The sequence below is a fragment of the Lactuca serriola genome, chromosome 7 (genome assembly GCF_051521515.1).
Source record: "Lactuca serriola cultivar US96UC23 chromosome 7, Lser_US96UC23_V15, whole genome shotgun sequence".
Taxonomy (NCBI): domain Eukaryota; kingdom Viridiplantae; phylum Streptophyta; class Magnoliopsida; order Asterales; family Asteraceae; genus Lactuca; species Lactuca serriola.
In genome coordinates, this window is record NC_136414.1 from 148,024,393 (window position 1) to 148,050,812 (window position 26,420).

The following is a 26,420-nucleotide window of genomic DNA, read 5'->3' on the forward strand; positions in this document are numbered from 1 at the left end:
CGTTTTACCTCAAAGTCAACATACACAGCAAAACGAGCAAGTCGCAAGGTGAACTAGTAAAAAATCAAGATGGGTGCTGTTTATTTTCTATTTAATTGTTAACGGTACAAAACAAAAGTCGCTATATTATTTATTTTATCAAAAAAAAAAAAAAAAAAAAAAACCCATCCTTTTTTTTTTAACAAAAGAATTTCACTTATTTAATTTTCTCAATAAATAGCTATTACCCATATCCAAAGAATTGCATCAAAGCCTTGCATAATTTCTCTTGTATTCATTGGAAGCCGTTTGCTAAGAATGGTATTACGAGTACTTGGCGAAATATTTTTCAAATAGCTTGGGAGCTTAAGGATTGGGATATCTCCCTACAGGAGCTTTTTTTGTAAAAATCTGGGGACTGGTGATCAAACTCATTTTTGGAATGATAAATGGTACGGTGATTTGGCTTTAAAAGATATTTTTCCGAGTTTATATAAGATTGAAGCTAATAAGAATAGCATGGTCTCAGGGAGGGTTATGATTGATGAGAATGTTGTGTTTATTGGTGATTGGAAAAGGCCATCAAGAAGGGGCATTGAATCTGAGGAGCTGGCGAGAGTGATAGATGTTGTTGCGGGTTCCCGCTTCTGTAATCGTCTGGACTCGTGGTTGTGGAAAGGTGACTTGACAGGAATTTTTCGGTCAGTTCATTGATGGCATAGAAGTTGTATGATGTTGGTACTTTGCAGAGCTTCTTTCGGATAAATTGGATTCTGATCAAAATTAAGTGTTTTGTTTGGAGGATGCTTTTGAATAGGATTCTGGTAGCTTGTAATTTGGTCCAAAAAGGGATTGTGCTTAACTCAACTGTTTGCGCGATGTGCGGAAATGCTGAGGAGTACGCCAACCACGTGTTTTTCTCATGTTCTTTTTCTTCTTTGATTTGGAATTGGTTTTCTTCTTGGTGTGGTGTGATCCTGTTGATTCCGAGTTGCACAGAAGATTTCTTTTTTGCTTAAAAGTTTGGTTATTGGTAAAAAGCGGAAGAAGCTCTTTTTGGCCTTGTTAAATACGTTGTTGTGGTTCATTTGGAAGGCGAGAAACTCAATGGTGTTCAGCAGTAGGAGATGTTCCCCTTTTAGAACAGCAGATGATATCCAATTAGTTGCTTTCAATTGGATTGCTTAGGTCTTTGTTTAAATCTATCTGTTGGTTTGATTGGTGCATGTCTCCTTTTAATGTTTGTACTTTGTAATCTTTTGCTAGCTTCTTGCTAGTTTTTTAGTGCATTTGTCGTTCCAAAAAATAAAAAAACGCAAATTGAAATGCGTTTTTTTCTGTTAACTAAGCCGAAAGTCAATTTTTTTTTATTTTGTCCACAATATGTCATTGTTGGTCAACAATTGTGAGTGATGTGACCCATACTTGGGAGGGTTCTAGTGCGTTTTGCAATTTCATAATTTTTTTTTTTGTAGATTTTCAATATATAGTTATATTTTTAAAATCCACGTTACAAACACAAAGAAATAGCACAAATTCAATCAAAAGGCTTAATGTATTGATTCTAATTACTCAAAACCATGTAAACAAAAGATAGACTAAACTGTACAAATGATCCATGTGGTTCGCTCAAATTTGCCACTTTGTCCAAAAAAGTTTGCACTAGCACCAGAGGTCCAAAGTTTTCATTTTGTTGCTTGTTTGACCCAATCTATTTTGTTTTGTTTCAAAATGACAGATTTGCCCTTGTTAATATGATTTTCTCTTTTTTGTTAATTGTTTTCCTGATTTTCAGATTTAAATAAAAAATAAAAAATAAAATTAAATATTTCTCTCTCTTTCTCTCTCACGCTTTTATTTCTTCATTTTCTTCTTTATTTTTATGGTAAAAACGGCACCGGAGGTGGATGTATTTCCGGTGACCATCAAGAACAACTCCACCGGCGAGCCAAGGGGCTGCCAGCGCCACCATCAACACCTCCCTCACCACCAACTGATGCCTCCGTTAATGCTTCCTTCTTCTCGGATCAACAGAGTATCGAAGACCTCCATCATCTTTTATGTTTTGTTGCCGATCACAACAGAAAAGGAATGAAGGCTTCAGGGATAACCTTCTGCCGGCACCCCTCCTCGTAACTGTGTAACCACCATAGATAAACCACCATAGGACCAACTTTTCTTTGTTTCCCTGATGTTTCTTTTATGCTTCCGTTCAAGTTCTTTCTTCCCCAGACAAGGACTGGAGAAACCCACTCCCAACCCTCCTTCTCATCCCCTTTCTATGGAGGATCACCACCCACACACATCCCCCTCAATTTGTTGTTGCTTCCAATCGGTCCCCTCTTCTCGATCGGGCAAAGGCAGAGGACTGAAGTCCTTATTCCTCATTCGTGTGTTGTTGAACGATTGGATCAGAAGAAGAAAGAAGATGATGGCGGTTTCAAGATGAACAAACCACAAGCCTTAACACCGTCCACGCCGTCTCTCAACCCTCCTGGCACCATCAAACGACCCTCATGTGAGCTTCAGCTTCAGAGGATGCCACCATTCTCATTTCCTAAAACCCTAGGGTTTTCAGAGGTTGTCGTTGCTTCAATCCCTAGCTTCGATTTATGTGTCACAGCCTGGAGCTTTTAGGGTTAGGGTTTCGCTGCTAGAGCTTCAATCTGGTGGCGTTCATCTTTTCTGTCGGTGGTGTTCATCTTTTCTGCCGGTGGTGTTTATGATTTCCGGTAAGAGTAAAGATTGGGTGAGGGAGTAAGGGTGGTGACGTTCTCAGAGAGAGAGAGAGAGAGAGAGAGAGAGAGAGAGAGAGAGAGAGAGAGAGAGAGAGAGAGACTTTTAATTTTTAATTTTTTTTATTTTGTTATAAAAAATTTATAAAAATAAAATAGAAAATGCAAATTTTCTTTTTTCTTTTTTTCTTTTAATCAAAAAAAGTATTTAAGTAATAAAATAACTTAAAAAGAAAAAAAAATAAAGGCAAAATAGTCATTATGAAAAAGTTTATAGAAAATTGGACTAAAATCGCAACAAAATGAAAAGTTTGGACCTCTGGTGCTAGTCCAACCCTTTTTGGACCAAAGTGACAATTTTCAGCTAATCACAGTGACCATTTGTGCAGTTTTGTCCAAAAGATAACACTAATGACAAAATTACATCTCCATCATTAGCACTAACTGCGTTAGTTAAGTTTCGAGTTCAAGTCATGAAATTATTAGTAGAATCAACTAAAACGGAAATAACAGAGCATGCTTTCTGTTAGGTTCATAAAAGCAATATTAAATGGATCTTGATATATATAACTGACGTCTAACATAATATTAACTAAGGAGCATGAAACAACACTAAGAGACAACAACCATTTATCCTTCTCTAACTTTTTGAACAAGTCAACTTCTCAAAGAAAATCCCAACCCCAAATCATTCCTATTTCACCTGCATTCATACTTAACTTGTTAGCGGATCCAGCTTAACTTGCTAGAGGGTATTGGATGAAAAGAACATGAAAATGGTTGCAATCAATCTACTCACATACATAGTTAGATATAGATTGAAGGGCATAGTTATATCATTGAAAGTGAGATAACATGTGTATTGAACAACTGGTACTTAAGGAAGTTCCTTAAGTATCATGAAAAGTTAACAACTTAACACAGACTAGTCAGAAATATCATGCATACCTTACCTTCATCATCAATTGATGCTATCAGCCATTCAGGATTAATGAATTTTTCATATTTCCATGTTGTTGCTATGAAGTATAAACATGGCATCATAATTTCAGTAACTAATGTTCAAGCCTGAAGATAAAAAAGAACTCTTGTAAACTTCCAACCACTATCATTATCATTAAGGACTGAATCATGTATCTAACCAATCATATCATATTTGTGGCTTTATTCCAAACCAACCATTATACTTGTTGAAATGCCAACGAAAACTAGTAAAGTATGTTAAAGTATGCAACTTTAGACAGTTTGTGATTGTTAATTGCTATCAAACACCTAGAAGTTGCACCAATTCAAATTAAGAACAAAGGAAACCAACAGAAGCTATTGAAGACAATAACTACATCAAACAGAAATAGAAAAACCCTCATCTCCACCTCTAAAAAAGACGGTTGTATCAACAGAAAGGTATTGGCAAGCCCCACACTTCTATCTAGTTAATTTTGGCTTAATATATGTCTAACTAAAAACCATAATCCATGCAAGAACCCTAATATATAACTTTTCCCATTTTACCCTTTGGATCCAAAACACAACCCGAGGGCTTAGATCATATAACCAATATATCAACATCCAATACGGTCTAAACCATATTCCCTTGGAGCCCAAGACCTTTACATGATCCATTTATTGCCTACAATCCTGAAATAAAAAACTTCTCGAAACAGAGTGTTACATAAAATGACTTTAATAACCTTGGGGTATTTATTTTTCTTTTTTCTTTCATTTTTTTAAATATATAATAGTTATTTATTTATTTTAATAATTAAAAAAAAAGGGTCCACCTCTCTCTCTTTCTCCATGAGATTTTTGGGTGTTTTGTGTTTTAGTTTTCCCCCCAAAATTGAGACTTTTCTTGTCTGGGATCTGTTCGTATTTTCTAGATCTAGATAGTCGATAATCATCGAAACAAATAAAAAAAGCAAAAAAAATCTATAGAAGAAAAAAATGATCATGAAATATTCATGTGTTTATTTTGATTTGGCGATGTAGCTGAATATGAGGTTTTCATTGAAATGGCTCTGAACTATTCTCAATGGCTAGTTTTTCCTGCTCATACATCCGAAGACAATTTGATTTCACCTTCAAGGATCATGAATAAGTATGTCGTGGAAGGCATGTCAGACAAAAGTAGAGAAAGCTTCGTTAAGCCAGAAATCCATGATCGTTTTGGTGGCTCGCCAGATCCAGTTGCTACATACATAATCGACTTATCACCTTCAGACCCATTTGGTATGGAGATCGATATCAACACCATTTTCACAGCCATCACTAGGTGGCTTGAAGATTTTGAAGTGGACTACATGAAATATGTCAGAAACAACTAAGGGGGAAACAGCCACGATACTGGTGCTGGGTCTAATGTTGCTGAAGATGCTAATGTCAAAGACGCTACTCTACTGTGGTCGTGGAGGGGTTCTTTCCGGCGAAAAGGATAGGGCTAGAGGAATGCTCAACGATATAAATCGGGAAGAGGCACATGGAATTATGGATAAAGGAGAAGAACGAAGCAACAAAGGCTGCTATTGACTTCTGCAGTTAAGGGGATGTTGCCCTCTTGACCGCGAAAAAATCCCACCTCCGGTGGAGGTTTTTTTGATTAAAACTGCAGAAGAAGGGAGGCAGCAACAAGTATCAGGGGATGTTTGGCTTGCTTGTCATCGAGAAAAAAGAAGGAAACATGGCTGAACGGAGGGTAGCAACCTCTATTTTCTGCTTGGGTTTTCCAATATGAGAGAGAGAGAGAGAGAGAGAGAGAGAGAGGTGGACCTTTTTTTAATTATTAAAATAAATATTATAATAAATAAATAACTATTAGATTTAAAAAATGAAAGAAAAATAAAAAATAAATATCTCAAAGGTATTAAAACCATTTTGGGTATTACAACCATTTTATTTTACTGGGCGACCAAATTCGCAACGAAACTAGCTTAAAAGGACCACAAATCCAAAAAATCAAGATTTGGACTAAATCGTATGAAAAAAAATACATACCACAAGACCATTATATATCAATTAACAAATTAAAAAGAAGAAAATCGTCCATAAAGATATCAATATTTGAAAAAAAAAAAGGTCATCATCGGTCAAATATTAGGCACAAACATTACAATTCGTGAGTCAATTGCATTCTGTATTGAGGTTCTGATGTCGTGTTGTATTCATGTTCAAAATTTAAACGATAATAGCACAAAACTTTGTGTTCGTGTTCAAAAGACGTGTATTTAGCAGTTAACTATGTTGTTTTATGTTATTTTTTGTCGTGTTTAAATAAACTTTTTTACAAGAACTTATGTATGACATTATGCAAATAGTCAGTTTTTGTTATTTTTGTCTTATTATCGTGTTTTTTTTTTTTTGAGTCATATTCGTGTTAATGAAAAACAACACGCTATCACGTCGTGTCCGGGTTAACGAAAAATAATTTGTATCGTATTGTGTTAAGCAAAAACACATAACGACAGCCCGATTTACCACCTTTCCATGGATCAGTCTCCTGCAACATAAGAAACATATTACAATTAGTTTTGCATTATTTTAAGCCTGGTTATTGTGTAAATACTAAAAAGACCTCTAAACTTTTAACGAATATTAACCGGAAAATATAATGTATTCGAGCGCCTCCATACAACTCGCATGTAGACATCTCTTCATTATTTCCATCAATCATCGAAGAAAAAGCTGCTTAAATTCAAGACATTATCTATGAAATTAGATATTTACACAGTGCATACTGCTAAAAATAACATGTTTGAATAGGCCAAAGTACCCCTAGTAGTAAGACTTATTACCAACACAAATACAGGTCAAACAAACAGTCAACCAATTAGAGTCTCCCTCTTCTATCCGAGGAGGTTAGGTTTACCATTTAAGTAAAAAAGATACACCTATATATACAATGATTAGACCATTGTACTTTTTGAACAGTTTGATAAACCATTAAACAGGTTATCCATGATTATCCATGGTTTTTATGAACGCTCATAATAGAGAAGTTTCATTAAGACAGAGACCAAGAATCAATCAATTGGGACCCAGGAACATCAAACAAGCAACAAGCCAACAACAAAATTTAAAAATAAACACAGTGAAAGGCATTAGCTTTTGCAATGTAAAAAATTGTCGGTTTTAATCATCTGATCATGTAAGAAAGAGTAGGATTTATTTAGAAAGATGTAAAACAACAAATATTGGGTTAAATGCAAGAAACAACAACATACGATTCATTTATTTGTTTATTATATTGCAACTTACTTTAAGCTTTTCTTATCATAACATTTAGCTTTGCAACTTCTACTTAATTATAGCAATGTCCTCTAGATACAAGGCGAGTTTCATTGCTATAATTGGGTAGATTTTATCAAGTATAAAGTCCTAATAAGAGAAAATTTGATAATCTAAAATTTGTAGTTATACACAAGAGATATGGTTGAGGTAATGAAAAAAATGGTTGTAAGATAATAATTTACAATGGTTAAAACTAAAAGAAAAACAAATTTGTAATCAAACATTTAGTATACCTCAACCCTAAAAAAATCAACCTAAAACTTAATTGAAAAGAAAGTTTTCAAATTATTATTTTCTATAAAATTTGAAATAATTTCAATTTTCAAAGGTTTTGAGAGAGTTTTTCCAAGTTTGTGATTGTTAATTGTTATTAAACACACATGATACATCCAGAACTTGCACCAATTCAAATTAAGACGAAAGGAAACCAACAGAAGCTTCAAGGACACAACAGTCTACAGCGACCTCTAAAGATCAAAGTTGTATAATAGACTTGAATACTTGATGTCTGATTATGAACTGATTCCACCAGACTATTTATACAAGGAACTTAACACATTCCATCTACATTCATTAGCAATGGATCATAGCGTTTGTCATGTGAATCCATATAAGCATCATAAAACGCAGCAAATAACAAGAAATCAATAATCTGTTTAGCGAGATAAGGTAAAAAAGGGATTAAATCTAAGAGGATCAGATAGCGTACCTTTCTGGAGCTATTGAATTAAAAAAACTAGTCAAAATACGCCGCCCAATCTGCAGGAATCGATCTAGCAAATTGGGGCAAAAAAAAATTCGGACATACGCCGCTGAATCTGCAGCAATCGATCGAGCGAATTAGGGCAAAAAAAAAATTTGGACCATTTCTCGATTTGTGCGTGTCATCCTTGCGCAGGGGCCATGCTAATCTTCTCTGTATCGTTCCAATTTTATCGGATGTCCCCGAAGGGACGATGTATGATGCGAGGCAAGGCTATATAAAGCATAAACGCCTTTCAATAGCCACCGATGTGGGAAGCCATGAATTGCAGCATTTTCGCCACGAATCAAAAGAGAAAAGTTAGAAATCGATCAGGATGGAAAACCCTAATTTTTACTTTCTTCTTCGTTTTACCTCAAAGTCAACAATACTGGAACCCATCAAAGTCAACATACACAGCAAAATAGCAAGTCACAAGGTGAATTACTAAAAAAATCAAGATGGGTGCTGTTTATTTTCTATTTAATTGTTAACGGTACAAAAGAAAAGTCGCTATATTATTTATTTTATCAAAAAGAAAATCCCATCCTTTCTTTTAACAAAAGAATTTCACTTATTTAATTTTCTCAATAAATAACTATTATCTGGTTTATTAGCAAAGGGCTTTTATGTGAATGCAAGTAATAAATTATAGCTATTACCGAAATCGAAAGGCGTTTTTTTCTGTTAACCAAGCCGAAAGTCAATTTTTTTTTGTCCACAATATGTCGTTGTTGGTCAACAATTGTTTGTGATGTGACCCATACTCGGGAGGGTTCTAGTGCATTTTGCAATTTCATAATTTTGTTTTTTTTTTTTTTTTTTTTTTTGTGAATTTTCAATATATTGTTATATTTTTAAATCCACATTGCAAACACAACGAAATAGCTCAAATTCAATCAATAGGCTTAATGTATTGATTCTAATTACTCAAAACCATGTAAACAAAAGATAAAGCTAATGACAAAATTACCCCTCCATCATTAGCACTAATTGCGCTAGTTCGTTTCGAATTTAAGTTTTGAAATTATTAGTAGAATCAACTAAAACGGAAATAGCAGAGCATGCTTTCTGTTAGGTTCATAAAAGCAATATTAAATGGATCTTGATATAACTGACGTCTAACATAATATTAACTAAGGAGCATGAAACAACACTAAAAGACAACAACCACCGTAGAGTATCCCAATTCCCAACACAGAACTCATGAACCGGAAATAACCTTTATAGACCATTATACCATCCAATCTTGAATAGCAACCAAAGAAGGAAAAACAACATTTCGTCTGGTGTACATTCTTCAACAGAAAATGTTGTGAAAACACTAATTGCAACAAATATTAAAAAATTAGGAAAAAAAAAAGCAAGACTTTTAGTTATAAACTCAGGGCCTTCAAATAGGATGCAGTAATAACACATCAATGGATGCACATTGGTATTTCTTACAAATGGCCTTAAACAAATTATAGCACCTCCAAATGAATGTCTAGATGAAACATTAAGCACAAGAAATGATCAATCAACATAATTAGTCATTACAAACCATTATTAACCCATTAAAATAATGAATGAATGAGAGTCTTATTTTGTAAACAAAGAGGAAAACCATTTGGCTTCCTTTAAATCCTTTCTAATAAACACCCATCTTCCTTGTAGCCTACTGTGTGAAAAGAACATAAAAATGATTGCAATCAATCTAATCACATACATAGTTAGATATATAGATTGAAGGACATACTTATAACATTGAAAAAATGAAAGCCCTATATTTGTAAATCTGCATATTGTGGCCATTGCATCTGAAAAGAAGTATTTTAGACTATTGTAGACTTTTGTTTGTAGTTCGGCATCTTTCACTTAATTCAGTTGTCAAATCTCCTACTCTTATTTAAAAACACTTTGTCTATAAGCTATCTTTAACAGTAATTATTGTTTGGTAAAATACAACAGATAAGTTATGTGATAAATGTAATATGCCATAAAATAATACTTATATTATAATTAAAAATCACCCACGAACTTAAATGCAATGTCCTAATAAGAGAATTTTGAAAGTATAATGTTACAAGTGATGAGATATTTTAAAGTGGAATGTTTTAATAAAAAACTGAAATTACAATATTGTGATGATAGACATGAAAGTGAGATAACATGTGCATTGAACAACTGATACTTAAGGAAGTTCCTTAAGTATCATGAAAAGTTAACAGCTTAACAGGGACTAGTCAGAAATATCATGCATGCCTTACCTTCATCATCAATTGATGCTATCAGCCATTCAGGACTAATGAATTTCCCATATTTCCATGTTGTTGTTGCTATGAATATGACATCATAATTTCAGTTACTAATGTCCAAGCCTGAAGACAAAAAAGAACTCTAATAAACTTCCAACCACATGGAAGTTTATAAAGGACTGAATCATGTGTCTAACACTGAATCATTAAGGACTGAATCATGTGTCTAACCAATCATATCAGATTTGTGGCTTTATTCCAAACTAACCATTATACTTGTTGAAATGCCAACGAAAACCAGTAAAGTATGTTAAAGTATACAACTTTAGACAGTTTGTGATTGTTAATGCTATCAAACACACATGATACACCCAGAAGTTGCACCAATTCCAATTAAAAACAAAGGAAACCAACAGAAGCTATTGAAGACAATAACTACATCAAACAGAAATAGAAAACCCCTCATATCCACCTCTAAAAAAGACAGTTGTATAATAAAGTCGATGCCTGATTATTAACTGATTCTACCAGACTATTCAGACAAGGAGCTTAGCATATTCCATTATAATCATTAGCAATGATCATAGCGTTTGTTTTGTGAATCCCATATAAGCATCAGAAATTGCTTCAAATAACAAGAAATCAATAAGTTTTTTTAGCGAGATAAGCGAAAAAATGATATTCCATCTAAGAGGATCTGATAGCGGTACCTTTCTGGACCGAATCTGAAAAAGAGATGCAGCAATCGATCGAATTAGGGCAAAAAAAAATTTGGACCATTTCTCGATTTGTGCGTGTCATCCTTGCGCAGGGGCCATGCTAATCTTCTCTGTATCGTTCCAATTTTATCGGATGTCCCCGAAGGGACGAACTATAATCGAAGGCGAAGCACTATAAAATCAAAAGCTTACGTTCCAGCCACCGATGTGGGAAGCTATGCCATTGTTTCAATCAAACGACAATCTAACTATTTAGTTGTAAACCCTACTTTCACTGCATTCTTTTGGTTTTACCACTTCAGAGTGAAGATTGTGAAACCCTATCAGTATAGGCACCAAACCAACCACAGTACCAGACTAGTATAGATAGAAAGGAGTGGATCGTGTTTTTTTTTTCTTCCATAAATTATATATACATATAAATTTTAAACCCCCTTTATGAACAGTAAAAGTAGCCCATTTTTCACTTTAGCCCCTTGACTTTTATGTTTGTGTGTTTTGTTAACTTTAACCCTTGGTCAAATTATTTTTACATCCCGGTTAATATTTTGTCAATGGTTTTTATTTTACTCTGTGGTCAATGCCTGAATTAGTGTCCTGCACATGTGTTATGTCCCCTCTTCCACCTCCCCTGCTCCCAATTAGATGCATTTCTCACTCTTTTTTTCCTATCCCTTACACCGACTCTTTCAGTTTTCATCATTTCTTGCTCATGACACCCCCAACGACTTCTGAGATTGATCGACAATAGCCTTCTTCGATTTCGGCCATATCGCAGCCGACTAAACTGACGACTATTTTAGCCGATTTAATTATTTGAATTTAATTATGACATTAGACAAATTGAACCGTAATTTGGTTGGTTCAGATGATATTTGAATTTAGTCCTGCATACGTTACCAGGTGCTTCTCTCTTCTCCTTCCTTAAAATCAATTCAATACCCATTTTATGTTTGGTTAATTTCAGATGAGATGATATCGTTTGTTCCAGGTACCTCACTCGCCTCCATGGTACCCCAAAAATACATTACGGTTATACATACCATAAATATTGAAGGCTTCTAACCCCCACAACGCGGGGGAACCTTCTCTGGTTATAATTATATTAGATACCCCATTATAAAAAGTTGGCCGGAAAAACAAAATCGCAAATAGAAAACTGTAAAGAAAAAACAAAAACGAAGATAAAACTAATGGTTTGGTTTCTACTTTTTTAGAAAACGAAATGTTTAGTTTAGTTTCGGTTTTAGAAATAACAAAAAAAACCGCAAAAAACCCGAACTACACTGATTTGTATATATAAATATATTTTATTTACATATATCATATACAAACCTATGTAATTTTATAACAATTGGTAGCACGTTGAGTTGGCTAATATGGTGAACACATGAATTTGAGGTTTAGGGTTCAAATTCCTTAAACTTATTTTATTTGATTTTTAGTTGTTGTGATTTACTCATCCCACATCGGCTAGTTGGTAAAATTCCGTCTTCCTCTCTGATTATAAATATATTGATTATAAATATATTGATCAAATTGTAAACTTCTACATTATATTACATCTAATCTCACATTGATTGATGGATATACAAGTATTCTCTTTATCTATAAAACATGAAAATCGACATACAAACTTTAATATTTGGAGTTTGATTCGATATTAATTTGGGAGACCGAAACTTCTTTTTTTAATATAAAATTTTATTGTTGCGGATGAGGTTCGCGTTAACTAAAACCAAAAAAAAAAAAAAAAAAAAAAAAAAACACAACCGATCGGTTTAATGTGGTTTTGGTTTTGAATATCAAAAACTGGTATGTGCGTTATTCGATTCGGTTTTGGTCAGAAACCACTCTAAAATGCACCATGTTCACCCTAATAAAAAGTGAGGATAATATTTAAACTAGTCAGAAATTAAAATATTGTTAATAAAAATAACTTATTTTTTGGTAAATTAGCAAAATAACCAACCATTTTAAACGGGTTATTTCATATTCGATTTGGGACCATCTTATTCAGGTTTTGGATTCAGTTCTTCGTAATGCTCTTTTCCACCACATTTGGATTTGTCAAAGTCTTGATCAAAGTGTCCTGCATACACAACAAAAGTTGCAATCTTTGTTGCATCCAAGAAAATGTTGTCATCCTCATCAAATATAAACCTAGAAAGCTAGTCCAACAAACGAGACTCAAAATTACATAACCAACATGTCAAAATGAAAAAGTTGGCTGAAAATGAAATTGGTCAAACGGGTCAAAATACGCCCAAAATACATAAAAGAACTTATACTATCAGGTAGCAACTTGTCATATTTTGAGTTTCATGTCATTTTTCTTTTTTAGCACTTAATTTTGAGTGGTAGCACTCCTAACATTTTTTTTTAAATGAAGAAAATAGGTTTAAAGAATTAAATGGTGGTCAATGATCCTGTCAATTCCCCTTCATCCAATTACAAGCCAAACAAACATTATCTCTCATTTCGTTACGTCTGAAACAAGGAAACCATAGCGAGCCCCCTAGCGAACGTCAGGCAGCGGTGTTCCAAATGCCGAATGCGTAGCGACCGATGGTGAGCAGCTTTAGCGAATCCATTCCGCCAAGTCTCACTAATTTATCAATTTATACATTTACTTTATGTCTATTAATTAAAACACTACATATTTTTTGACCGTTTAGGACAGCCATTTTTGTCGGTTACCCGTTTTGGAGAAAAGAGAGCAAATATATGACGTGTTTTTGTGAATGATCATATCTTTGGTCTAGAAAGGAATATTTTTGCTCGGTTTAGAATAAACCCCGTATGTCAAGGAACCGGCTATCTGTTTAACGTTATCACAACAAGGTACAATATCTCAAGCATAAGATACAACAACGAAGGAACACAGATTTTGCATATAAATAGAATATACGCACATGGTATCAGGGTTTTGATCGTAAAGCATTCTCATCTACGTATTTTCTCTCTCTACCTCCCACCGCCTCTCCATCTCTCTCTAGAATTCTCACCATGCCTCGCAGAAGCTCCGGCGGTAAGTTTTTCTTCCGATCTATGATTTTTGTAGCCTAAAATTCTCGATTCTACATTGCTCCAATACTTTGATATCTAATTTGCAAAGTCACCGACTATCGAACATTTCATTTCAATATTAGGGTTTCTGAACCTTCGTTACATTTCCGTGATTGTTCGAATGATTAATTTTGCAATTGAGTCTGTATACCTTCATGATTTGATTGGGAAATCGTTGATCTATGGGGCTATGGATATTCGGTATCTGCTTTGATGCTTTCTAATATCCAAAGCATCTAACGATGGGAAACTTACAATGATGCTTATTGTATAAGCCCTTTCATAAGATACACAGCGCATGAATCTGCCCAATTTTTGCGTATTTTGCTTATGTTTGGTTATCTTACAGGAAGGTCAGCTAGGGCACCTGCTCGTGCTCCAGCACGCAACCCTCCAGCCCCAGGTAACGCTTTATCGCCATTTTTTCAAACTCCAAAATCAAATTCATATAAATTTGTTTCTTCTTCTTCTTTTTCTTCTTCTGATTAACATCTGCCATTGATGATTGTGGTGTTGCAGCAAGCCGAGCACCCCCTCCTGCTCCTGTTCAGCAGAGTAGCGGTGGTGGGTCGATGCTTGGAGGCATTGGTTCAACTATAGCCCAAGGTACATTGATCATTAAGATAGGTTTTGCAATTTGCAGACATATATAATCAATCATACATAAGTGTGATAAACTAAAGTCCATGTTCTGAAACTGTGATTATGCATATCTTTAGGCATGGCTTTTGGTACTGGAAGTGCTGTTGCTCATAGGGCAGTGGATGCTGTGATGGGTCCTCGTACAATTCAACATGAAGCTGTTGTTGCTGCTGCTACTGATATGCCTACAAACAACACTGTATCTGATGCTTGTGGTATGCACACCAAGGCTTTCCAAGATGTATGTCTTCTGATTCTCTCCCTTTTATATCTCTTATTTGTTTGACAAGTAATGTTTTGATTGTATTCATGTTTCTTGGTTTCTTTTGTGCAGTGTATTAACAGCTCTGGGAGTGATATTGGGAAGTGCCAGTTTTACATGGATATGTTGGCTGAATGCAGAAGAAACACAGCTCTGAATGCTTGAATGTATGCAATTTCACACAACACATTACATTGAGATGAAATGAAACTTTATTTTTTGGGTATTGTTGGAGTGGTTATATGAACTTTGGTGGCTAATAAATGATCTTGATGTTCTCTTCATCATGTGATTGTATGAGATGGGTTAAAAGTTAAAACCATGTGGTGTTATGGATATCTTGCTTTCATTTGTATGCATTTGTTCTTTCAACAATCCTCACTTTTTCTTCATATCCCTGACCTTTTTACGTGTGGATTTGTTGTGTTCTTTGTTTAATAGAGAAAATGACACAAATATAACTTTTCACACAATAATTTGCTCCACTGCGAAAATGTGGTGAAGTTTTTGGCAAAAGTTGGTTCATGGGAACTGGCAATACGAAGTTGGTTCATAGTGATAATGCAAAATTATTGTTATCAAAGCGAAATTGACAATGTTTTTTTCAAAATAATAAATAAAAAATCTTCACATCAATATTTTAGACTTAAAACACCTTATCCAAAATGAGCTCACTGTATAATCTATAATGTTAATCAATGCATCAGGTCAAATGTGATAAATTATGGTTTAGTTTTCTTTTGGATTTAAACCTTTTTGGGTTCATACAAAGGGGATTTCTCGTCTCAAATATACATCTTTATAACCAAAAGATACGCCAAGTTGCCAATTGACTCCAAACGCCGAGTGGAATAAACGTCAAAAGTATTTCCTATGTTTGATCTAACCATATGTAATTTAACTCCTAATTTTTATAATTATATATTGAAGTTAAGTTACGTAAAACATAAGTATATGAAAAGGTTTTGTATCTTCCATATTATTAACTATCATATTGTCCAAAGATACAAGAATCAGCATCTACTTCTTAACCATTTGTTTTTGGGACATTTCCACTTGACTTGACGTCGAATAAGAAATAGTTACTCATTTTAGGATCTCTACCATAATGGCATCTTACTTCTTTCTCACTTGATATTTAGACTGACAATCTTCAATTATTTAATGGAAATCTATTTCCGACTTCAACTCTCATCGTTTTCATACACTTGCTCATTGCCAAGGTCAAGATGTGTTCTTATTCTTACTTCTTAGTTTGGTGACTAATTAAGCACTGCAATTCATCAATACTCAGTTTTAGTAAAGTTTGATATGCTTCATTTTCAACAACTTTTAAAAAAGATTTTTTGCAACCTAATTTTTAACAACAAATATACTTATGCATAAAAATTGGATCTTTAATTCTCATCAGTGAATAACTTTCCAGGAACGTTATTTCAGAAACGACCCTGCTCCTCCCAAACTCTAACATACAAACACTTACTCATTTATTTTGATGACAATTCAGGTGCAAACAACCTGCAATTGTTTATGAATTCAACATCAAATTAGACCAAGTTGAACACAAAAAGCGTACATCTGGTTTAACATCCGAAAAATGTCTTAAATATAGACCAGTTATGCCAATTCCCACTATCAACTTTGTGCCTATTTTAAAGAAAGTGAAAAACTTTAGCTCAGAGACAAATATTGCGATTACTTTATTACTCTTATTTAAATACCATTTATCCATACAAGTACATTTAACAAGTTGAAAAAATAACACATTCAATTATGAAGATTTTTGAGAAGTTGGCATTGCAAGTGAAACACCCGAACCACCCGGTAAATCCTTCCATTGCTGAGTCACAGTCTTGATCTGTGTATAAAAGTTAACCCCAGCCTTCCCTGCAATTCCACCACCAAAAACTCAAACTCAAATTCATATTCTTTTTACTACATCACAAGGGGCATATTTGTAAATTCACCCACCATAGAAGTTAAGGTCACCAGCAAATGACGCCTTCGACCCCGTAAACGAGAAAAACGGTAACGGAACTGGAATCGGAACATTTATCCCAACCTGACACACACAAAAAAAAAAAAAAAAAGTTTTAATTTTCATATTTTAATAGTTTAAATGTTTTCTTAACTTCATAGGATATGTAAAATTACTCACCTGCCCTGCTTCGATGTCAGTTTGAAATTTTCTAGCAGCCACACCAGATGATGTGAAAATAGCTGCCCCGTTGCCATATCTGCAGAAAAAGTTTTTTTTTTTTAAAAATTATTTTAAATAATGAAAGCAAAACAGATGGGAGTTTGTTTTAAACATAAAGAGAGGAATAAATTTTACTTATTTCTGTTGGAAATATTTATGGCTTCTTCCAAGCTGTCGGCCTGAAAATTAAAAAGGTGAAATTACGATATTAGCCCTCAAGAGAATGAACGTAATCAGTTAAATAAGCATGATTATTATACATAGAAAGTATTAACACACCTGCATGCAAATAAGAACTGGACCAAATATTTCCTCCTGCATTAAGATAAAAGTTTAAAACGTGTAACATATTTTGTACAAAAGACATAAATACCCTTCCTCATTCTCATCACTGAAAATAGCACTAGAAAAAGCTTATACCTTGTAACATTCCATATCTTCAGTAACACCAGACAAGATTGTGGGCCCAACAAAGTTCCCTTGTTCATATCCTGGAACCTAGTCAACATCAAAACAAACACAATGTCTGTTTATTTACGCTGGCTGAACGGGACAAAATGACCATTTTGCCCTTACATTCATTCCAAAAAACAGATTTCACATGAAGTTGAAAAAAAAAAAAATACCACAATATCTCTTCCATCAAGCAGTAGTTTAGCACCACTTTCAACTCCACTCTGAATCAATCTGCACACTCGCTCTTTTGCCTGATAAATATAAAAACAGAATTCAAATAAAAAATTTTACAAGAATTATTGTTTATGTACATAATATCATAATATTAAAGATTAAATTTTATTAACCTGTTTGCTAATAACTGGACCTAGGTCAGCATCAGGTTCTACTCCTGCATTTACTTTTAAGTTTTTTGCACGCTTCACTAACTCATTTTCCCTTAAAAATAAGATTAAATTTCACTTCAAAATTCACAATAGAATTAAAATAAAAAACTAAAATAATATAATATAATACCATTGTGTTGCATCTCCAACAAAGATTACAGTGCTTAAAGCCATACACCTTTGTCCTGCAGCTCCAAATCCAGCAGCAACTAAAGCATTTAAAGTAGCATCAATATTTGCATCAGGCATCACAATTCCATGATTTTTAGCTCCCATATTTGACTACATTCATTAAAACTATCATCAGTTTTATAAATATGGATTTATTTTATCAATTATCATCATAGAAAATGATGAAAGAAATGATAATGATACCTGAACACGTTTCCCTTTTGCTGATGCTCTTGAATATATATGCATCCCAGCCTTTGAGGAATTTATAATGGTAAAAAAGTAAAAGATTAGTATATATATATATATATATATATATATATATATATATATATATATATATATATTGTTGGATAAACTTTATTATGTAAAAAATATTTTACTTACAGTGTTTGAACCAACAAATGATATAGCTTTAATGTCTTCATCATCACAAATAGCATTCACAATATCCTGTCTCAAATTAAAAAAAAAAAAAAAAAAAAAAAAAAGTATTAGATTGATGATGCTAAATGTTACTTGTAATGAGAGAAAGATATGGTTAAATTACATTGGTGCCATGAACAATATTCAAAACACCATTCGGTAAACCAGCTTCCATTGCAAGTTCTGCAAGCATCATAGAAGCCCCTGAAAAGAAAAAGTATGAATGTATTATATAACAAAAAATTTAAAAATAAAATTGTTTTGAAAAAAAAAAGAAAGAGAAAGCAATGACCTGGATCTTTTTCTGATGGCTTTAGAACAAAAGTGTTGCCACAAGTAACAGCAACTGGAAACATCTGCAAGAAAGATTAAATGGAAGATTCAAGAATCAAGAATCAAGATAACTTATTCTTGTTTTTGTTTATTCATGGTGAAAGAGAGTAAGGGTAAATTGGGAAATGGGAATCATAATCATACCCACAAGGGAATCATTGCTGGGAAATTGAAGGGGCATATACCAGCACAAACACCAAGAGGCTCTCTGATGCTGTAAGTATCAATTCCATGAGATACATTTGAAGCAAATTCGCCCATTTGTAAAGATGCCATGCCACTTGCATGTTCCACAACCTCTATAAAAAGAAGCACACAAATTAAAACTATTTCAAAATCTTGATTTATTTTCTTACTTTCTACACTTTTAATCATGAATGAATTTACCTAGTCCACGAAACACATCACCCTGTGCATCCTTCAATGTCTTTCCTTGCTCTGTAGTAATGTTCATGGCAAGCTTATCCTGTCACACGTATAATATTGATAAATACATATATGCATGTATGTATGTGTGTGTATATAACTATATGTTTATATATATACATGCTAACCATGTCTCTTCTGATAAGTTCTTGAAGCTTTAACATGACACGTTGTCTGGTGGTGATTGGTGTGTTACGCCATGATGGAAAAGCTTGTTTGGCTGCAGATACTGCAGCTTTAAACTCCTCATGTTTTGTCAAGGGTAACTGAGAAACCACTTGTTGTGTTGCCTAACTCCATAATAGCAGTTGATTAGACAATAATAGTTAAGATTCATGGATATGTATCATGTGAATAAACAAGAAACAAAAGTAAAAAGGGAAAAGGAAAAAGGGAAAGATTTTTAGGACTTACTGGGTTTATAACATCAATAAACTCAGATGATTGTGAGTTTACAAAGCTGCCTCCGATTAGGTTTGGGACTTTCTGATACAATTAGACCAATTAGTTCTTGATAGAGCCTGGAGGAAGTATTTTAATACCAAATGCAATAATGGAGAAAGTAATAGCTAAAACATATATACATGATAACTATTAGAAATTACAAGATACACATTCAAACTAGAGAAACCAATTTGTTTTCATGTTCACATTGGTCAAAACAAACTACCTAATAAGTGATCTAAAAAAGAAAACTGGTACTTATCCAAACTCAAAGATGAGAATGAATACTGTTCGATCTTTTAGCACCATTTAATCATGTCGTACTTGTAAATCTCAATCTATTTAGCAATTCTTTTCTCAGAAATCCATATCGATTTAAAAATAAACAGGTAATGCATTAACACTCAAACGATAATACTTTTTCCGTGTTAACCTACTAAAACCGAAAGTTGTTTCACATTTGTACAATTTACCTTTACTTCCAATTCCTAGATATAGAAAGAACTTGCAAAAAATAGATATTCAGTCAGCATCAGTAAAGAACACAACCATACCGGAGGATCGCTGTGTATCACAGACTGCTCAGTAGCGGTAGATAGATTACGATTTTTTAGGGCAAATATTTGAGGATTCAAAGGTCTCACTGTTACACAATCATTCGCAAAAACGAATCAGTAAAAATCATATTAGCGCAAGCTAGAGTAGCAGATAATAACCAAAATCACTTAGTCAACAAAGAGAAGAGAAGTTTACCTCGTCGGATTGATAATCGCAACATTTTTTTAGCGATGGGTAGAGAGAATCTGTTAGAGGTGGATGATGATGCTCTTGATTTTGTTCGATATGTCCAGATGTCCCGGTTAATTTATAGGTAGAAAGAGTAGTGTGTGATTGGATTAAGTAGAAAAGTGTAAAACATAGAAACCTGACAAAATCATGGGTGAGTGGAACGATTCTTTTATTAGTTGGGTGTAAAATATTATAGAAATGATCCCTGTAGTTTGTTTAAATTTATATGTTCAGTCTAACATTTAAAAAGTTAATAGGTCGCTTTATGGTTTTTAAATATTTCAGTTTTGGTAACTGGTCTATCTGTCTAAAATAATTACCTACATTTTTGTAATTAAATTTGGCTTTTTATTATCGAAATAATTAAAATATATATTTTAATATAGTGATCCACATACCTCACCATTTTTTCCCTTTTTCTTTCTATGACCATGACCAAAAAACTTTGTTGACCTCCTACACTATATTATCGTTTCTTTCCTTCACAAAATCTTTCCTTCACCAAACTGTCAGTGAAGGAGTGAAGGAAAGATGGCTTCACATTATTGCCTCCACCTCTCTAACTTATTGTCGCATGTTATTACTAGAAAGAAAGATGACTCGACCTCAACCCATATCAATCGAGTTGCTTGATGGCAACATGAAGTTTTTTAGTCGGGTGTTAAGCGGACTTGATGAAACTATAAACACAACCAAACCCACTATTGCTGATTTTTGTAGACCAATTAAAACCAGTGGTGGTCCATTTATGTTTCTTCTGTCACTGTCACTGTCACTGTCACTGCCCCAGCCCATCCCATCCCCTTTGACCACATTTGTCGTTGATGAGTTCATTTCTTTTCAATATGTTCTATAAACGATCATAATTTGTATTAACATCTTTTCAATATGTTCTATAAACGATCATAATTTGTATTAACATCGTTTTGTCATTGATGCATGATGTGTCAAAGGTACATACATCTCATTGTAGTTTCTGTCTGTGTACGCAGTCCTAAATAGGTCAATATATTTTATGGGTTGAACGCGTTTCTTTTCACTGTCAGGCTATTAGACCATACTCAAGATGAAGTGGTCCATGAATGTTTATAGCAACTTTAACGGTTCATGCCAACTTATGACAACTATAGTCAATTGGGTATGGTCTCTTGGCGGCTACAATTATTTGAATTCGTCGCTTGTTGCTACGGCTATAAGGCATTTTTGTACTCCAGTTTTACAAAGTATAGTGTATATCTGGACAGCTATATATCATTATGATGCAATTTTATATAAAAAAAAAGATAAAAAAATAATAAGATCCAAGTATGCAAGGCATCATAATTATCATAATCAACGTAGACTCATCATTAAATTATCATAGAAGAAGCAACTAGGTTTAAAGAGAAGAAATGTCAAAATGTCAAATCTTTTATGAAAATTTTGTTGGATATTTTTCGAAAAATATCATAACAAATGTTAGTACCATATGTGACATAAACAATGACAACCAATAGTTAATCATAAATGAATTAAATTTGCTACCCTACTCCTATGTAATTAATCATTTTATAAATATGTTTTATTTCAATGGGAAAATTATAAAAAAAATTATTAGGTTAGAAAAATCTTGTAGTGTTTGAGAATATTGGGAAAGCATTTAAGGTGTTGAATATGTGGTAATTAATCCCTAGCTAAATCTATGGCGATGAATGCCTAGCAAAATCCATGGTTATTAATCCTAGCTAAATATGTGGTAATTAATCCCTAACTAAATCCATGGTGATTAATCCTTAGCCGAATCTGTTGTGAAGTCTTGTACTTCGAAATGTATTTATTTTGCAAGGCACCTATTGATGTCAAAGTCCAATGTCTAGTCCTTGCATATTTTTTGTGCGTCTATAAAATTCTATAAATAAAGTACGTATAGGAGTATATAGAGGCTTTTGCACGTTTCGTTCTTGTATTCTCTCTCTAGAACTCGTGTAATTTTTAGATGATTTGCAATTTCTATCAACATATGCAATGAAATCACAAGGATTAGTTTGTTGCTTTTTCTTTTGGTTTATATGGTTTTAATAACAACTAAAGTTTTCCTGTAATAAAAGTGTTATCAAACACACTATTACATTAAAAAATCTTTTAATTATATGAATATAAAGACATCTATAATACACACTATATTTGTAAGAAATAAAAAGACATTAACATATCTTTTAGTTATGAGAAATTATACAAATATAAGGACATACTATATATTTGTATCAAATAGAAAGACATTAACAAATCTTATAATTATATGAATATAACGTCTATAATGCGCTTGAATTCTATGTAAAAACATGAATAATACATTGAATTCTATATAATTTTAAAGTTGTTTACATTATCATTCTATAATCTAGTTAGGTCCCGTTTGATAGTTTCTATCTGAAAAAATGTTGTCTGGTAAAGTGTTGTCTGAGAAAGTTTTCTGATAAGGAAAAAAATTATGTTGTTTGATTGTACATCTGATTGACTGCTAAATGATGAAAAAAAAAGTAATAATTCAATAAAAAATAAATTAAAAAAAAGTTATTTCAAAAAAATTAATAATCCAAGAAATAAAGAAAGATGCAGAGTTTGGTACATAATTAGGCCTAGCAATGGAGCGAGTTTTGACCCTGATCCGATCCAAACCCTTAATAAATATATGGGTTTGGAGCATAGTTTTTGATCCGTTTACCCGTTAACAATTCGTACCCGCTAACCATTTTATTAAAAGGGTCGGGTATGGATCATCACCGATCCGCTCCGTTTATAACCCACCCCATATAAGTTTTAGAAATATAAATTTATATTTTATATTGCCTAAAGTTTACATTAAATTCTAATTAGAAGTCTAAAGAGAAAAGGCCAAAGACTAAATTGTTTTTACATAGGACTCGAGGACTCAACTTCTAAACTTCTAGTCTTCCCCAAGAGTCATGATTTCATTTCATTTATATTTCATCATGTAATCACCAATTTCATTTATAAATCAATAAGGTCATTTATCAACCGGAAGAAAGTATGTAATTGTTATTCTCTATCAATGCAATCGACGATCAAAAACCAATCGGATGTAACTAAAATAATGATTTTAATTCCAATAGAAAACCCTCGAGTACATAATGTGTTTTCTCAAATCAAAACTTAATTTTATTTAATAAATGTGATTTTATGATTTAAGTGAAATGTGTTTGATTATTCAAAAAACCTACGGGTTACGGGGCGGGTTTGGATATCTACTGATTCGGTGGATAAGGGTATGTGTTTGATTATTCAAAACCCTGCGGGTTACGGAGCGGGTTTGGATCAGATTTTGAAATTTATTAAATGGGTTTGGATCAATGTTGATTCGCTCCAAACCCGCCCCATTGCCAGGTCTATACATAATTGTCTTTTCAGTCCATTCAGAAATATAACAAATCAAACAGTCTTTCCGATCCATTCAGCCAGAAATATCTGATTGGACCTGGAAGCCTTTTAGTTTTTTTTTTCTTATAATTCATTTAGCATTAAACGAGTAAAGTAAACAATAAAACAGATACCCCGAAAAAGAGAAAGAAAAAAGATATCTTTATATAATTTACAAATATTACTATATGATATGATATATGGCCTCAAAATTGGAGAAACTTTTCTAATTCATCTACCGTGTAGATTTCATACCATGTTTTTATATATACACTTGACTTGACTCAAACACCTTCATAAATCAAACGGGCTAAAAGGGACGTTCAAAATTGGCATCTTCGACACCGTAATGTTCCCTCTAGCAACACCGAGCGCCACCGTATCCTCCACCGTAACAGGCTCAACTTCCACTATTGTCTCCGGCACAAACTTATCTCCCTCCACCTTCGCCAACACCTCATACTCCATCTTCACACTCTCCGGCTTACTTCTCCACTCCGGATACCCTTCCAAAAACGATTCATTCCCGTTCAGCTTCTTCTCCGCCCCAAAACCCATCTTCACATACATCTGAGCAGATACATCCGCTCTCAAAAGCTTAAACGAACCACCATTGTTTCCGGTGGAGGTCAAGAGTGCAGAAAGCAGCTTCTCTATCCCACGCAGGTTTGAGTTCGACCCATTAATGGATACCACCGGCCAGAAAGTGGGAAGATGGTCGGGAGAAAAGAAGGTATCATCGATAACGGAGATAGAGTTGCTTGTGTTTACCTTTGGGACGGAGGATAGTTCGACTAAACCAGGAGCAAGTCGCTTTAGCTTCAGCTTGTTGAAAGTCGGCGATGGTTTCGCCGGAGAATTGAGGGATGTGGGGCCTGTGATACGGAGAGAGAGGAGTTGGGTTCCGGCACGGAGGTGGTTGGAAAGTGCCTGGAGACCGGAAGCAAAATTTGTGTTTGATTTGTTGAAAGGAAGTGGGAGGTCAAGAGGGTGGCGTAAGCTGACGGATTTAGCGCCTTTCACAGTCACCACCGCGCCTTCTGCTAGAATTACTTTCTTCAGCTCACCGGCGTCAACATCATGCTGTAAATCGTTTACAATGTTAAGGAAAATCGACAAAAAACGTTTTTGATTATATGATTAGGAATGAAACTTACTGGCAGAAAGAGTCTCATGTCCTTGGCGTCTTGAATCCAGAGCTCCATCGGACCGGCGAGCTGGAATGGGGGTAAACTCGGCAACCGGTTGCCGGAAGTCTGCTTCTTCTGTACAAGTGGATTCTCGCCGGATAATTTTATCGGGTCTTCCACTAGGAAAGTAGGCAAATCGACGTACTCCCATTTGTTTACATCGTCCAACAATTTGATTGGAAGAATTTTGTTATCAATCTGTAGATCAAACTCCATGGATTGAGCTACTAAAGCACCCTTCAAATCAAACCCAAATAAGTTGAGATTGTCTGATTGACTCCCTAATCCCTGAACAATAGCCTCCTTCAAATCCTAAAAAACAAACCAGGTAAATTAGATACAAATTTCCAGCAAAAGTAAAACGCATAAGCAACCAAATATTGATATAAAGGTATCGACATTAAAACGTCAAATTTCATAAACTACTTACAGTTAACGCTTTAGGATAATGACGATTAACATCTGGCATCGAGATAAGAGCTCTTATATCAGAAACTTGTATTATCAAAGCGAACAAACACAGATAACCTGCGAAATTCAAAGCCCTAAAATCCATCGATACGTGAAGAATGATGGCGAAGAGGATGATTAATAAAAAATATATATAAGTTCTCAAATTAAAAAGAGATTCGATTTGAAGTTGTTCTTGTATTTTTGAGATTTTATACTTCGAGATTTAGAGGCAAAAACGGTTAGAACTTGGAAGATGATTCTAGAGTCCGTAGGTATGACGCAGATATCATACGTGGGTAGATATAATTGGTCCACATCGGATTGGCTCCCGTGGAAGTCAATCATGATTGGGGTATTTGAAGTCAAAGTCAATCGTGAGTTTAAGGCTTATGGATTTTCCCGATCAAACGACTCCGTAGTAGATGAGAAAACGGACCACATAAATTCGATTTTAAGAGAGTAAATTACAGAAATGGTCCCTGTGGTTTGTTTAAATTTGCAGCTTTGGTCCAACCTTTGAAAAGTTGATAAATCACATCCCTATGGTTTTCAGTTATTGTAGTTTTCGTCCTTTTGTCTAACTCTGTTATAAAAAGTCCGTTAAAATGACTAACATGCCCTTCCATCCTTCTTCCTATATGCTATAAATCGACAACCGTGCCTCCATCCTTGCACTGCCCTCTCCCTACCTCCATCATGAACGACTTCCCCCACCCCACCATCATTATCGCATCCTCCTATATCCTTCTCCGTCGCACCATTTAATTGCACCTACTTTCCACCTTTTACTCTTATTCATCGAAGTGAATTCCAGACACATATTAGTGAGAGACAACAAAAGGGTTAAAGAAATCCATGTCGATGGCACCACTTGTCGCCTGTCTCATCTCACTACCTCCCTCGTCGTCTGATGGTTGTCATCCCTTCCGACAAAATTGTCTGTCGGCTGACACCATCAACACTTATCTCCTCCTGCAACAGAAATTCTCCCCAACGCCTTTGCTTTCATTTTTTTCCTTTGTATGTTGATGCTTTAAGACATATAGAAGTTCAATCAATT

At 34.2% G+C, this 26,420-nt stretch overlaps 3 protein-coding genes, 1 long non-coding RNA gene and 2 other non-coding genes across 6 annotated transcripts; 1 reads left to right on the top strand and 5 right to left on the bottom strand.

Moving 5' to 3' along the window:
* Nucleotides 1-7,850: 7,850 nt before the first annotated feature.
* Nucleotides 7,851-7,953, bottom strand: LOC145065063 (U6 spliceosomal RNA). Its single transcript, XR_013688215.1, has one exon. It is a non-coding gene; the product is annotated as a U6 spliceosomal RNA (small nuclear RNA).
* A 2,300-nt stretch (nucleotides 7,954-10,253) lies between these two features.
* Nucleotides 10,254-11,083, bottom strand: LOC145061165 (uncharacterized). Its single transcript, XR_013687118.1, has 2 exons — nucleotides 10,688-11,083; nucleotides 10,254-10,602 (listed from the first exon to the last, which is right to left on the bottom strand). It is a non-coding gene; the product is annotated as an uncharacterized LOC145061165 (long non-coding RNA).
* LOC145065064 (U6 spliceosomal RNA) lies at nucleotides 10,743-10,845 on the bottom strand. The gene has a single exon (XR_013688216.1). It is a non-coding gene; the product is annotated as a U6 spliceosomal RNA (small nuclear RNA).
* Nucleotides 11,084-13,577: 2,494 nt separating the features above from the next.
* LOC145063186 (uncharacterized) lies at nucleotides 13,578-14,953 on the top strand. Its single transcript, XM_079010770.1, has 5 exons — nucleotides 13,578-13,727; nucleotides 14,115-14,168; nucleotides 14,285-14,371; nucleotides 14,485-14,648; nucleotides 14,742-14,953. The coding sequence occupies exons 1-5, from the start codon at nucleotides 13,706-13,708 to the stop codon at nucleotides 14,832-14,834; spliced, it is 420 nt and encodes a 139-aa protein (XP_078866896.1). The 5' UTR covers nucleotides 13,578-13,705; the 3' UTR covers nucleotides 14,835-14,953.
* Nucleotides 14,954-16,345: 1,392 nt separating this feature from the next.
* Nucleotides 16,346-20,422, bottom strand: ALDH6B2 (aldehyde dehydrogenase 6B2). The gene is made up of 19 exons (XM_079010055.1): nucleotides 20,265-20,422; nucleotides 20,066-20,154; nucleotides 19,482-19,553; nucleotides 19,196-19,357; nucleotides 19,029-19,107; nucleotides 18,786-18,940; nucleotides 18,601-18,664; nucleotides 18,433-18,512; nucleotides 18,270-18,335; nucleotides 18,087-18,137; nucleotides 17,842-17,993; nucleotides 17,673-17,763; nucleotides 17,496-17,576; nucleotides 17,290-17,367; nucleotides 17,149-17,184; nucleotides 17,005-17,048; nucleotides 16,828-16,906; nucleotides 16,641-16,731; nucleotides 16,346-16,556 (listed from the first exon to the last, which is right to left on the bottom strand). The coding sequence occupies exons 1-19, from the start codon at nucleotides 20,287-20,289 to the stop codon at nucleotides 16,441-16,443; spliced, it is 1,611 nt and encodes a 536-aa protein (XP_078866181.1). The 5' UTR covers nucleotides 20,290-20,422; the 3' UTR covers nucleotides 16,346-16,440.
* Nucleotides 20,423-23,860: 3,438 nt separating this feature from the next.
* TIN1 (tunicamycin induced protein) lies at nucleotides 23,861-25,558 on the bottom strand. The gene is made up of 3 exons (XM_079011068.1): nucleotides 25,338-25,558; nucleotides 24,875-25,219; nucleotides 23,861-24,800 (listed from the first exon to the last, which is right to left on the bottom strand). Exons 1-3 carry the CDS (start codon nucleotides 25,461-25,463, stop codon nucleotides 24,012-24,014), a joined length of 1,260 nt encoding a protein of 419 aa, XP_078867194.1. The 5' UTR covers nucleotides 25,464-25,558; the 3' UTR covers nucleotides 23,861-24,011.
* Between the last annotated feature and the right edge of the window lie 862 nt (nucleotides 25,559-26,420).